Source organism: Pterocles gutturalis, unplaced genomic scaffold (assembly GCF_000699245.1).
Source record: "Pterocles gutturalis isolate BGI_N339 unplaced genomic scaffold, ASM69924v1 scaffold32949, whole genome shotgun sequence".
NCBI classification, from domain to species: Eukaryota; Metazoa; Chordata; class Aves; order Pterocliformes; family Pteroclidae; genus Pterocles; species Pterocles gutturalis.
The window spans coordinates 53,198-64,096 of record NW_010131770.1 but is presented as its reverse complement, the minus strand read 5'-3'; the positions used below and the strand labels follow the sequence as shown (position 1 = coordinate 64,096).

The window sequence follows — 10,899 nt, the reverse complement described above, 5'->3', positions numbered from 1 at the left end:
GCCAACAGCTCTGAAGTGTCAGCTACAACAGCACACCCAAAGCACGGGCTGCAACAGAGCCACTGCAGAGTCCAGATCTCCTCCCCTTCGTGTTTCTTTTCCTCTTGAGGGACCGATTCATCTTTTCTTTGCATTAGCATTGTCTAGGACCCTATCCACAAATTTTAGCATGACAATGAGACTTACCTTTTGTCCCTCGGATGATGTGGATGCTCTCGCCAGCACTGATTCTTGCCTGTACATCAGTGGATGTGTTTGTACCCGGAATCACAATATCTAGCAGTGGGGGAAGAAACAGAACAGTGTCTGTGAAATCACACGCCAGCTGCAGGCAGGAGTGGGGAGGTGGACCACCAACCCCCTGTGCTTGCAGTGCAGTTGTCTCTCCTATGCTCTGTGCTAGAAGTAAGCCCTGGGTTTATTTCTGAGCAGCATAGGAAGGCAGCAGAGGCTCCGGGGAAGCAAAAGCCACGCAGCTCCCCTATCGCAAAAAGGACAACTGGCGACAGCATTGCAGTCCCTCTCATGGGGAGTTCACTCCCAACAACCCACCAGGACCATGCCCCTTGCACACCTGCAGGGAAAGTCTTCCAGGTACAAGGGAACCATTCAAGGCAGTAGCAGTGGCTCTGGTGCCCGTCTGCCCATGGCCACATGAGCATCAACAACTCACCCTGCTCCTCAGTTCACCACGGGCATCACAACTCAACTCTCTGTGAGCATCAGCAACTCACCTGTGGTGGTGACAATCTTCTGCACAAAGACACCAGCTCGCTGTAGATAGTTGATGGGGAAGTTGACAGCGGCATTGGAGCTTGAGGTTGATCCTGCACTGCCCATGGGGACATGCCGGGGCATCATAGGAATGGGGGTGGATTGAACTGGGCGGACGCTTGCCACTGGCTTGTCCTCACCCTTGAGGGCTGGCCGCCTAGCGAGAGAGGAAGGAGGAAAGTGCAGTACCCCCACTGACAGGGCTAAGCGTCCTCTGTCCCCTCATTTCATGCCTACAGCAGGGGAAGAAGGGGGAGAGGCAGGTACTCACCAGTTCCTCTGGCTAAAGGCAGGGATGCTTGTCAGACTCTGGTCACTGGCTGGGTAATACTGTGCATAGGACGGCCGGGTGTAGGGGACGGATGCTCTCTTTTCCTCCTCATAGCTCTTCTTGGCTGCTTTCTTCTCTGCCTTGGTCAGCTTGTGCTCCTTCCGGTCGATCAGCAGTGACTCATGCTGAAAAGGCTCCTGCAACCCCACAGCACTGAGGTTTTGACAACAACACACCACAAGAGGGAACCAACATGCCCCAAATAACAGCCACACAGTCCCTGCATCAGCACTGTTTCCATCCCAGGCAGAGCTGGTCATGGAAAAGCTGTGGATGTGACCAAGGCTCAGCTTGAAGAGTGAGAGTCAACTAAGCCTTCTCTAGAGGATTTTTTGAACTACTTCCACCAGCACAGAGATGTGTCCTTCTTGCCACCAAGTCCCCATCACACACCCAGACTCCCCCAGGCCTCCTCCTCCTGTACAACGCTGCGCCAGCAAGGAAGCAGGCTGGTCTTACCTTGGTGATGAGGTGAGGATACTTGAGACAGGCTAATTGTAGAACAGACTCCTTCATCTTGCTTGGATTGAGGGAGAGCTGAGCAGGGTCGGATTCCTCTTCCACAAAATGCAGCAGGTTCTCCACCTCCCGTCGGGTGAAGGTCAGCACTGGGTTCAGATCATCCACCACCCGATCTGGAAAAGAGAGTGAACAAAGTGAGCAGAGAAGGAAAAGATGGGTACTGCTGCCCTTCCTACACTCCTGTCCTAATAGAGTTCCCTCCTTGCAAATCTGCATGATCCTCAGAAGCCTTCTGTAAATGTCAGGGCAGGGAGAAAAATCACGTTTGGAGATGAGCCTGTTTGACCAAGTCAGGCTGACATACCTTTGTCTTCAGACTGCACAGCAATGCAGCACAGGTCACTGAGCTCCTGGCATATGGGAACACGAAGCTAATTACAGATGGTGTCCCATCTCTCATTGCAAGGCTGAAAACATATAAGCCCTAGGACAGAACTGCAGCCACATCAGTATGTGCCCTCCCACAAATCCCCCCAAAAAGGTTCAAGTTAATAACCAGGTGTTGAAATTTACAGAACTCTGTTGAATCAAAAGCTCAAGAAAGGATCCATGGTGCCTCCCTTATAAGAGCCTGAAAGTTTTCCTTGGACATTCCTTCCTGCACATAGGGCAAATGGTAGCACATACAGAGAACATCTATATCCAGGACTCTCTTGGGAGCCAGGCCAGCTGCCAGGGGATTCCGCCTCGAGTGCAAGACAGCATACTGAGCCCGTCACGCTGGGCTGCTGCATCTGGAGTTGGGTTTTGAGACAAAGAAGGACACAGGCAGCAGAACTCTTCTTGGGTCACCACAACCCTCAGCTGCATGCTCTACAAGAGCAGCTTGACAGCTGGCACAAGCCAGCACAAAAGATACTTTCAGTACAAGGGCAGGTCAGAACTGGAATGAATGAATGATTTTTGGCTCCTAAGTAAGCACTATCAGTCAAAGGTATCAACATTTATTTTAATTTAGCTATTTTCTCTCTCTTACTGCTGGAGAAGTAGAGATACAGAGCTACTTAATAAGTAATGCCCAGTTTAAAACAAGTAATGCCCAGGCACAGGGGAAAACAGGAAGACCACTCCCCAAGTCTCCATTCTCTTGTAGCAGCCAACAGAGTAGCAGGGAAGGTAAATGGCACTGCATGGACACGTAGCACAACCCCGCTGCAGGATGCTGGCTCTACAACCCCTGCTGCTCTGCCATGAATTTCTTACAGGGTCTCATGTCACTGCCAACTCATAAACATCAAACATACCCTAAGACAGTGTCTTTGTCACTTCTTTGTCTGTCTGGTTTTCAACCTTAAAAAAGGTTACAAAAACCACAGAAACAGGACTCAAAGAAACTAAAAAGAGTGAAAGCCAAGAGTGGACTGCCATGTCCATCCACACCTACCTGACATGCCCTGCTTGGAGATCTGACGGTCATAGATCTTCTTCTCAAGGGTGTAATCAGAAACCAATCTGTAAATGTGACATGGCTTCTTCTGCCCGTAGCGGTACACTCGGCACACGGCCTGGGCGTCATGGCACGGGTTCCAAGAAGCGTCAAACACCACCACTCTGTTCGCTCCAATGAGGTTGACACCCAAACACCCAGCACTGGAAATTAAGGGCAAATTTCAAATTGCTGCCTTGGCCAATTTTCACAGTTTCTAGGCAGGACAGCCGTCACAGTCAAGAGTCCATGAGGTGTCTATGGAAAGATCCCTCCAGTCATACAGGCAACTTCAAACATGTTTGCTTTCCAAGACTGTTGTTAAGTTGTTGCAGAAGACTAAAGCTAAAATTCTACACCCCCAGGGAATTCTGAAGCAGATGGCCCTATCACCCCATAGAGTCTCAAGAGCACGTTACAAAGAAATAACAACTGAAAGCCCATATGCACACAGCATCAGCGCGAGTCCTCCGCTGTGCCTTTCTGCTCCAGTCAACTTACCGCGTGGACAAAAGGAAGAGCCAAACAGAGGTGTTGCTGGGGTCATTGAACTGGTTAATCAGTCGTTCCCTTTCTGAGGCAGAGGTGCTACCATCCAATCCTGAGAAGGAAATTAAGAACACATTTAAAAGCTCTGTATGTTTGGGGAAATCCCATCAGAACAAAACCACTTTCCAAAAACTGAGCTTTGGTACTGCTTCCCAACCAATTCTAGGTCTTCCTCAAGTCATGCACTCCAGGACCTCAGCTGGATTGCTCTGTACCTCTAATTTGCCCAGCCAGGCAGGCACAATGCAGCCAGCCAGGTCGGGATTTGTTCAACTGAAAGATCAAGCAAAACATTACTCGAGCTTGGCAAGGCCAAGACTAGGAGTGCTACAACACACCTAGCCCATTAAGGCTCCATATTGGGCAAGACAGAGAGAGAGAGAGCAGCAGTCATAATGGCCTCACATAAGCTGGAAGCTCGAGGAACCAAGAGAGCAAAATTGTGAAAGCCTTTGGCAAAACCCTGTAGACTGGATCTGAGCAGAGAATACTGGTCTAAAGAAGTGTAGGGGGGAGGTATCACGTCTCTATTCCTGGGCAGCAGCTTGCTTCTGGCAGCTCTGCAAAAATCAGGAACAGTATATCCAATGTTCCTCTCAGTTCTGGCCTATAAAGTAGCCACACAAAGCAACAACCCATGCCAGAACAAGCTTCAAAGCTGGGGAAAAGGGGAGGAGAAATTCACAGCCCTGATCTAATGAAAGCATTCCACAGTGATTCTGGTTTGGGAAGCAGTATCTAGTAGATAGCCAAACACGAAGCAAAAAGTATCTTTTACAACTTAAAAAAGCACTAGTTTGTGAGATGTTAAAGATGTCTAACATCTTCTGAGTAAGATGACAAAAAGAGGAGTTGGAAATTATCAGTTAGTTGCTATAACACTGTGACTGTGTTCCCAAGCAACTAAAGTAAGAACAATCTGAAAGACTTCATCAGAAGAATGCTTCAGAAGAGCACTTTCACACCCAAGGACAACTGCAAGAAGATGGTGGGTGACTTTCAGGAATTAGTCGGTCACAGAAGATCAAACACTATCACACCAAAAGAGAGGAGGATTGGCTGCACTCACTGTAATAGGTGATGTTTCGGACCCAGTTGTGAACTCCTCCATCTGAGCCTGGAGGACTCGGCATTGGTCTCTTTGCCAAAAACTCTTCAATGACAGATAATGTGGACAAGCTCTGGCTGCAAAACCAAGATCTCTGTTCAGGACAAAGTCCCCACAGCAGCAAAAGTGGAGTATCAGAACTCTTCCCCAACCACGACGGCACTGACGGTTGTCAAACCCTGTTTGTGGCAGCACACCTCTCACTAGTAAACTTGATAGTGGCAGAAGTATAAAATCCACGGAGGAAAATCAGGATCTAATACGATAAAGGAGAAAAGGGGAACTGCCACACCACTTGCCCCATATAACCACCTCCAAGTACCAGGAGGGGTTCAACTACTCCAGAATTTAGTGACTGTAGGATCAGTTGTTGATACTTTGCTTACCTGAAGACCAAGATCTTGTCTCCAAGCTTCACACTTTCTTCAATTAGGTGGAAAAGTAACACCATCTTGGGTGAGTTCTCTAAGACTCCCGTCTGGTAATCACACAAGATGTCTTTGGCCTACCAAGAAACAGGAGACTATTACAGGTGGAGTTGCTCATTCCCTGTTTAGTTCAACAACCCTGTCTCAAAGTGAGAGAAATAAGTTATTGCAGAGAGGTTATATACATCCAGACAGGTCCAGGTGACAATGTTACCCCCAACTACTGCTGCTACCTCCCATTCAAGAAGCTCCAAATGACAAACCTCTTGGGGCATCCTCTTAACCTCTCATGACTCTCTACTCTAGCTCAAGACCTCTGCTCCAGCCCACTAGATTTACCACCATCTTATCTAAATTAAACTTCACCCTAACATCTTTTTTAGAATAACAAAGTCCACAGCCTTTTTGGTCAGATGAAAACAATGGTAGAGAAGAACATTGCCTGTACTCCAATTAGAGTCCCAAAATCCCTACCCAGTGCCATGCAGACATACGTATCAAGATGCTCTGTGGCAGAGAAAATGGGTGAGAAATCCCCAACTCTTAAACAGAAGAGTCTTCTCTTTGCTGTAGTTCAGAAAATTGCCTTAACAAAAAGAGGTACAGTCTTTCAGAGTAAGTATCTTGTGTATGTTCATCATTACTCTCCAAATGAAGAGTTTTCCAGCAATGATACTCACCCACTCATAAGTAACAACCTGATTTGCTCTCTCCTGAAAGGGGTTGAAGCCAACGCTCTGGAGGAACTTGCTATTGGTAGCTTCTCCAACTGGTGATGCCAAAGCATTACTCTCTGTTTTGACTTTAACTCCCTGAGGCTGGCAGCGGGAATTAGTACTTGCTGTGCCAAGGTCATCCACATCCAAATCCTGCTCATTTGCCAGATTCTCCTTTTGCAGAGCTTCATACAACACGTCTGGATGGTTCCAAATCTGAAGGAATAAGAAAGTCATTAGGCCTGCACTGGCTTGCTGCCTGACAGTGATTGCGGACTGAAAGCTTCCACAGCTATTCAAAGGAAAGAACTAATATTTTGAACACCTCATCACCACCCTGACATGGAACTGTAAGGCACTGCAGAGAAAGCCAGTCTGACTGCATTAAGATAGTGAAAACAGAAAACATGACTCTGCCATGACACAAGATATAAACCATCTTAACCAAGGCTCTCCTGACTTTAAAACTGATGAATTCTTTCACTGAGAACAAAACAGAAGGCCACTATGCACCCCACACAGCACAAACACAGAGGAAGCTGCTTGTTTGCTCTTCAGCAGGTAAATGGTTAAGGTATCAGCCCAGTACCAGTTCAGCTGATGGCTGCAGGTTTCTTGTGCAAATAATTTGAACAAGACATTTAACATCCCTGCACCCCAGTTCTGGAAATAAGGGTAACAATTCTGCTGGGCCATTGCAGGGAACTCTGGGGAAAGAAGATGTGCCTGGCCAACCGCACTTTTATCTCCTGTTTTCACTCATGTTCCTGCCTTTCCCTTACATACTAGAATATTTTGTTGCAGCTCCTGCCAAAACCTACCTTACAACAGACACAGAAAGCTTTGAGTGGGTTTAGTCCCAGCCAACCACTGTTGCCTGCATCTCGGAACCGGTTCATGAACTCCGTATAAAGGGCCCGCTGGATCTTTGAAAGCCGTACCAAAATGACATGTTCTTCCTTGGATGGGAGCTGAACCTTCAGCACATTGTGGCCTCTCCTGTGGAGGAAATAAATAAAGAGAGATAAACAGAGGCAAGGGAATTTCCAAATCTGATCTCTCAGTGGCTGCCTGTAAGGTAGGATTTTTATTTCTTGCCCACCCAGCTGCAGGGAGAAAGACCTTTAGTTGCATGCTTCGATAATGCATGACACTTCTGAGATACTCTCCCTGCAGCCAAATACCAAGTGTAAGCACAATTCTTCTAGAACAGGTCACAGTGTTAAGAGGATGATGAAAGTCCTGTTTTCAATGGCACTTGAAAAGCAGAAATAAGACCTAACGTCTCTTTTTAGCTCTGCCAATGACTAAGACACTCCATCCAAATCACTGGCCCAGCATCTTAGAACCCTCATCTGAAACACAGCTGATTTGTTTCCAGAGTGATAGAAACACTGTCACTTCTTGTAACCGAGGGTTCGTGAAAGACTTCCAGATCCTTGGGCAGAAGATGAGGTGCACATCCAAATTAACTGTTAAGACATCAAAATAAACCTGACATCACTCTAATGCACTTAGAGGTGTTGTTCTCCATTATCAGAGTCCGTGGTATCAAAGCAAATCAACTTTATTTCTACCTCCAAGGCAAAACAGAGCCACGAGGACCACTAGAGATTCTGAGAGAAATATGGAGCTGCTACCCTAAAAATCTCCTCTCCAGTTTTCTCTATATGCTTAAGATCCTTCCACAAAGATAAGGTACCTGTATAAAACTCAAGCCTAAGAAACTGGATCAATGGGCTGAGGCCAAGGGTATGAGGTTCAACAATGCCAAGTGCTGAGTCCCGCAGTTGGGTCATAACCCCATGCAATGCTACAGGCTTGGGCGAGAGTGGCTGGAAAGCTGCCCAGCAGAAAAGGACCTGTGGGTGCTGGTCGACAGGTAGCTGAATATGAGCCAGCAGTGTGCCCAGGTGGCCAAGACGGTCAACAGCATCCTGGCCTGCATCAGCAATAGTGTGGCCAGCAGGACTAGGGCAGTGATAGTGCCCCTGTACTCGGCACTGGTGAGGCCGCACCTCAAACTCTGTGTTCAGTTTTCAGCCCCTCATCACGTGAAGGACATTGAGGTGCTGGAGCAGGTCCAGAGAAGGGCAATGAAGCTGGTGAAGGGTCTAGAGCACAAGTCTTATGAGGAGCAACTGAGGGAACTGGGGCTGTTTAATCTGGAGAAAGGAGGCTCAGGGGAGACCTTATTGCTCTCCACAACTACCTGAAAGGAGGTTGAAGCGAGGCAGGCATCGATTTCTTCTCCCAAGTAACAAGTGATAGAACAAGAGGAAACGGCCTCAAGTTGCACCAGAGGAGGTTTAGATTGGATATCAGGAAAAATTTCTTCACCAAAACAGCTGTCAAGCACTGGAACAATCTGCCCAGGCAAGTGGCTGAGTCGCCATCCCTGGAGGTATTTCAAAGATGTGGAGATGGGGCACGCAGGGACATGGTTTAGTGGTGGACTTGGCAGTGTCACATTAATGGTTGGACTCAATGATCTGAAGGGTCTTTTCCAACCTAAATGACTCTATGATCTATAAGGCAGCATGATTAGCTGTACTGCACAAACTCAGCAAACAAGCAGGCTAATCTGGGAAGAAGGAGCTGTTTGCATGGACTACACTATTAAGAATTCCTTGTGGACTCACCGCTGCACAAAGCCTTCCAGCAGGCTATGCAGAACATGACTGCGATACCTCATGAGACGGACGTCTTGAGGGGTGCTGTCGATACACTGCCCATTCAGGATAGGGCGCTCAAACATGTTGCTGAATTCCTGCCGTGAGCCTAGAAAATCAGGTCGGACAAAGTCTACCATGCACCAATACTCAATGAGGTTGTTCTGGAGTGGGTAACCAGTCAGCACCACCCGCCGGCGGGATCTGATGTTCTTCAGAGCCTGTGAGGTGCTGGCATGGCAGTTCTTTATCCGGTGTCCCTCATCACAAATAACCACATCTGGTCCAGGGCGAGACAAAGCTTTCTCAATCCCTGAGGACAAGGAACATTAAATGTTAGTTAGAGATGAATAAGACAAAATTCTGGTTTTACATGGTCACCAACTTCACAAAAAGAAAGAGGCGTAGTTCTGAAAGACAAAAAAAGCAGTATTCATGGGTGGCAGGGAGAGAGACTGATTCAGGAAATAAAATATGACTAGACACTAGCTCCAATTTAGCATAATGTGGTAATCACTAGACACGACTGTCCCTTGATTTCTGCTCAATGACCTGCATTGCATCAAGTTGGGTGTCTTGCATCAGATCAGACTGGCAAATCTCACACAGACAAACCCTCAAGTTCGGTGTACTGATGTCCATGCTTACTTGCAGCTACTGCAGGAAATGAAAGACTCAAACAAAGCTCAACAACCTTCTGTCTCCAAAGACACAATCCTGCCCAGCAAAGTTTGATCACGTCAGGCATGCCAAAAACAAGTTACAGGATGTTTCCCTGTGCTGACAGAGTTAATAGTCATCTGGACAACAGGATCACACCCTTTCTCTTGAGAACTGGTCTCCCACCTTTCAGAAGCTCTTGCTGCCGGTCTTCCTCATCCAAGTCAATAATGACAGGGCCAGCTTGTTTCTTTGTTTTCTTCTTCCTGCCAGTGGCAAAGGACTTCTTCAGTGAGAGGAGACGGTACATCTCGTATCCCATCAGCAGCACACCACCTTCTATCACCCAGTCATTCACCACCTTTGCACGTGCAGCTGTTGTTCTGAAAAAACACAAAAACCAACCAAATAAACCGTAGGCTTTCTCTCCAGTTTAAATTTGAATCACTGGATTGTAACCTGCTGAGAAAAAAGACCCGTTCGATGAATTAAAGTACTTTCTTGCATCAAACCAGTCAGAGGAATACAATGAAGTTTCTTTAGGAGACAATCTGGTACAGAGGAAAAGAAAAAAGCCTTTTATGTGCCACGGGTAGCAGGGTTGAAAATGACAAATCCTTACAGGAACTAAGCTGTAGAAGTTTGTCATGTACAAAAGCATATAGAACTTGAGAGTATCCTTTTTAAAGAGCTGTTGAGGAGACTGCCTCTGCAAAAACCATCTTCAGAATGAGTAGCTAATGTATGTGGTTGTAATTGTCATTTATCCCTTGTTGTTGTTTCTTCCAATGCTAGTGTCCCTCAATTATTCCTTCCCTGCTAGCCTGCTCACAACTGATTCAGATCAAGACACTCAATCCTCCCAGAGCACACCAGATCCCATCTAATAGCAAACACGTGCCTGGAATAACATCAGCAGATTCACACTACATTCCACCCAGAGGGTGAAGACCTCAACAGATAAGTGTATGAACATAGCCAATAAACTGAGATTTTTCTAGGATCACTACACTGTCCTGATCCATGCAAGAAAAATTACCCATAAAGAAGCAGAGATCCAAGCCAAGAACACACTCCACACCAGGCTGTAACTGCAATCACTGATCTCTCCTTTCCGGACAAGGAGGCTTTGTATAACTTGCCAGAATCTCTCAAGGACAACACAATCCACACAAAGTCACAGTGTCAGGCAGAGGAATCTCTAAGTATGTGGAAAAAACTCAGGAGAAAACACCCAACCCACATTTAAAACACAAGAGACACATGGTATAGGGGGCACACGCCTCTGGAATCCCAGGACTCTGACAGAACTAGCAGTGTACCACTAGAAACAAAGCATAGCACTTCTGCTCCCCTCTGCAGAAGTATCTCTGTCTCTGGAATTGGGTTGCTGATCTCGGCATACCAGGAAGAGCAGAAAGGCAAGTCAGCAGCGTGAGAAGGAAGTACAAGATACAAATATCGTACAAAAGAGACAGTAAATGTCTCAAGCACCAAAATCCTCCCCACAAGATAGCATCCACAACAAATGCAGAGTGGGAAAGATCTGGGAGTTTGGGGCACAAAATTAGCCCAAACTAAACAGTCTGCAGCAGCAGTTCTGATAACAGTTCCATAAGACTCAGTCCAAGAGCTCAAAAGGGTTCTTACTGGCACCTACTTGTGTTCATCATTCAGGATGTGGACTTTGAAGGTGCGGGGCTGGACCTCTTT

At 46.9% G+C, this 10,899-nt stretch overlaps 1 protein-coding gene across 1 annotated transcript in view; it reads right to left on the bottom strand.

The window, feature by feature from the left end:
* The window catches only part of RAD54L2 (RAD54-like 2 (S. cerevisiae)), a 43,650-nt gene that overhangs the window by 1,725 nt on the left and 31,026 nt on the right, over positions 1-10,899 (bottom strand). The window contains 13 exon segments of the mRNA XM_010080713.1: positions 187-276; positions 735-931; positions 1,046-1,242; positions 1,565-1,740; positions 3,012-3,217; positions 3,555-3,654; positions 4,672-4,787; positions 5,097-5,215; positions 5,819-6,070; positions 6,676-6,853; positions 8,497-8,839; positions 9,373-9,569; positions 10,847-10,899. The exon segment at positions 10,847-10,899 is cut by the window's right edge and continues 30 nt beyond it. Coding sequence (XP_010079015.1) covers positions 187-276; positions 735-931; positions 1,046-1,242; positions 1,565-1,740; positions 3,012-3,217; positions 3,555-3,654; positions 4,672-4,787; positions 5,097-5,215; positions 5,819-6,070; positions 6,676-6,853; positions 8,497-8,839; positions 9,373-9,569; positions 10,847-10,899 — 2,224 coding nt within the window.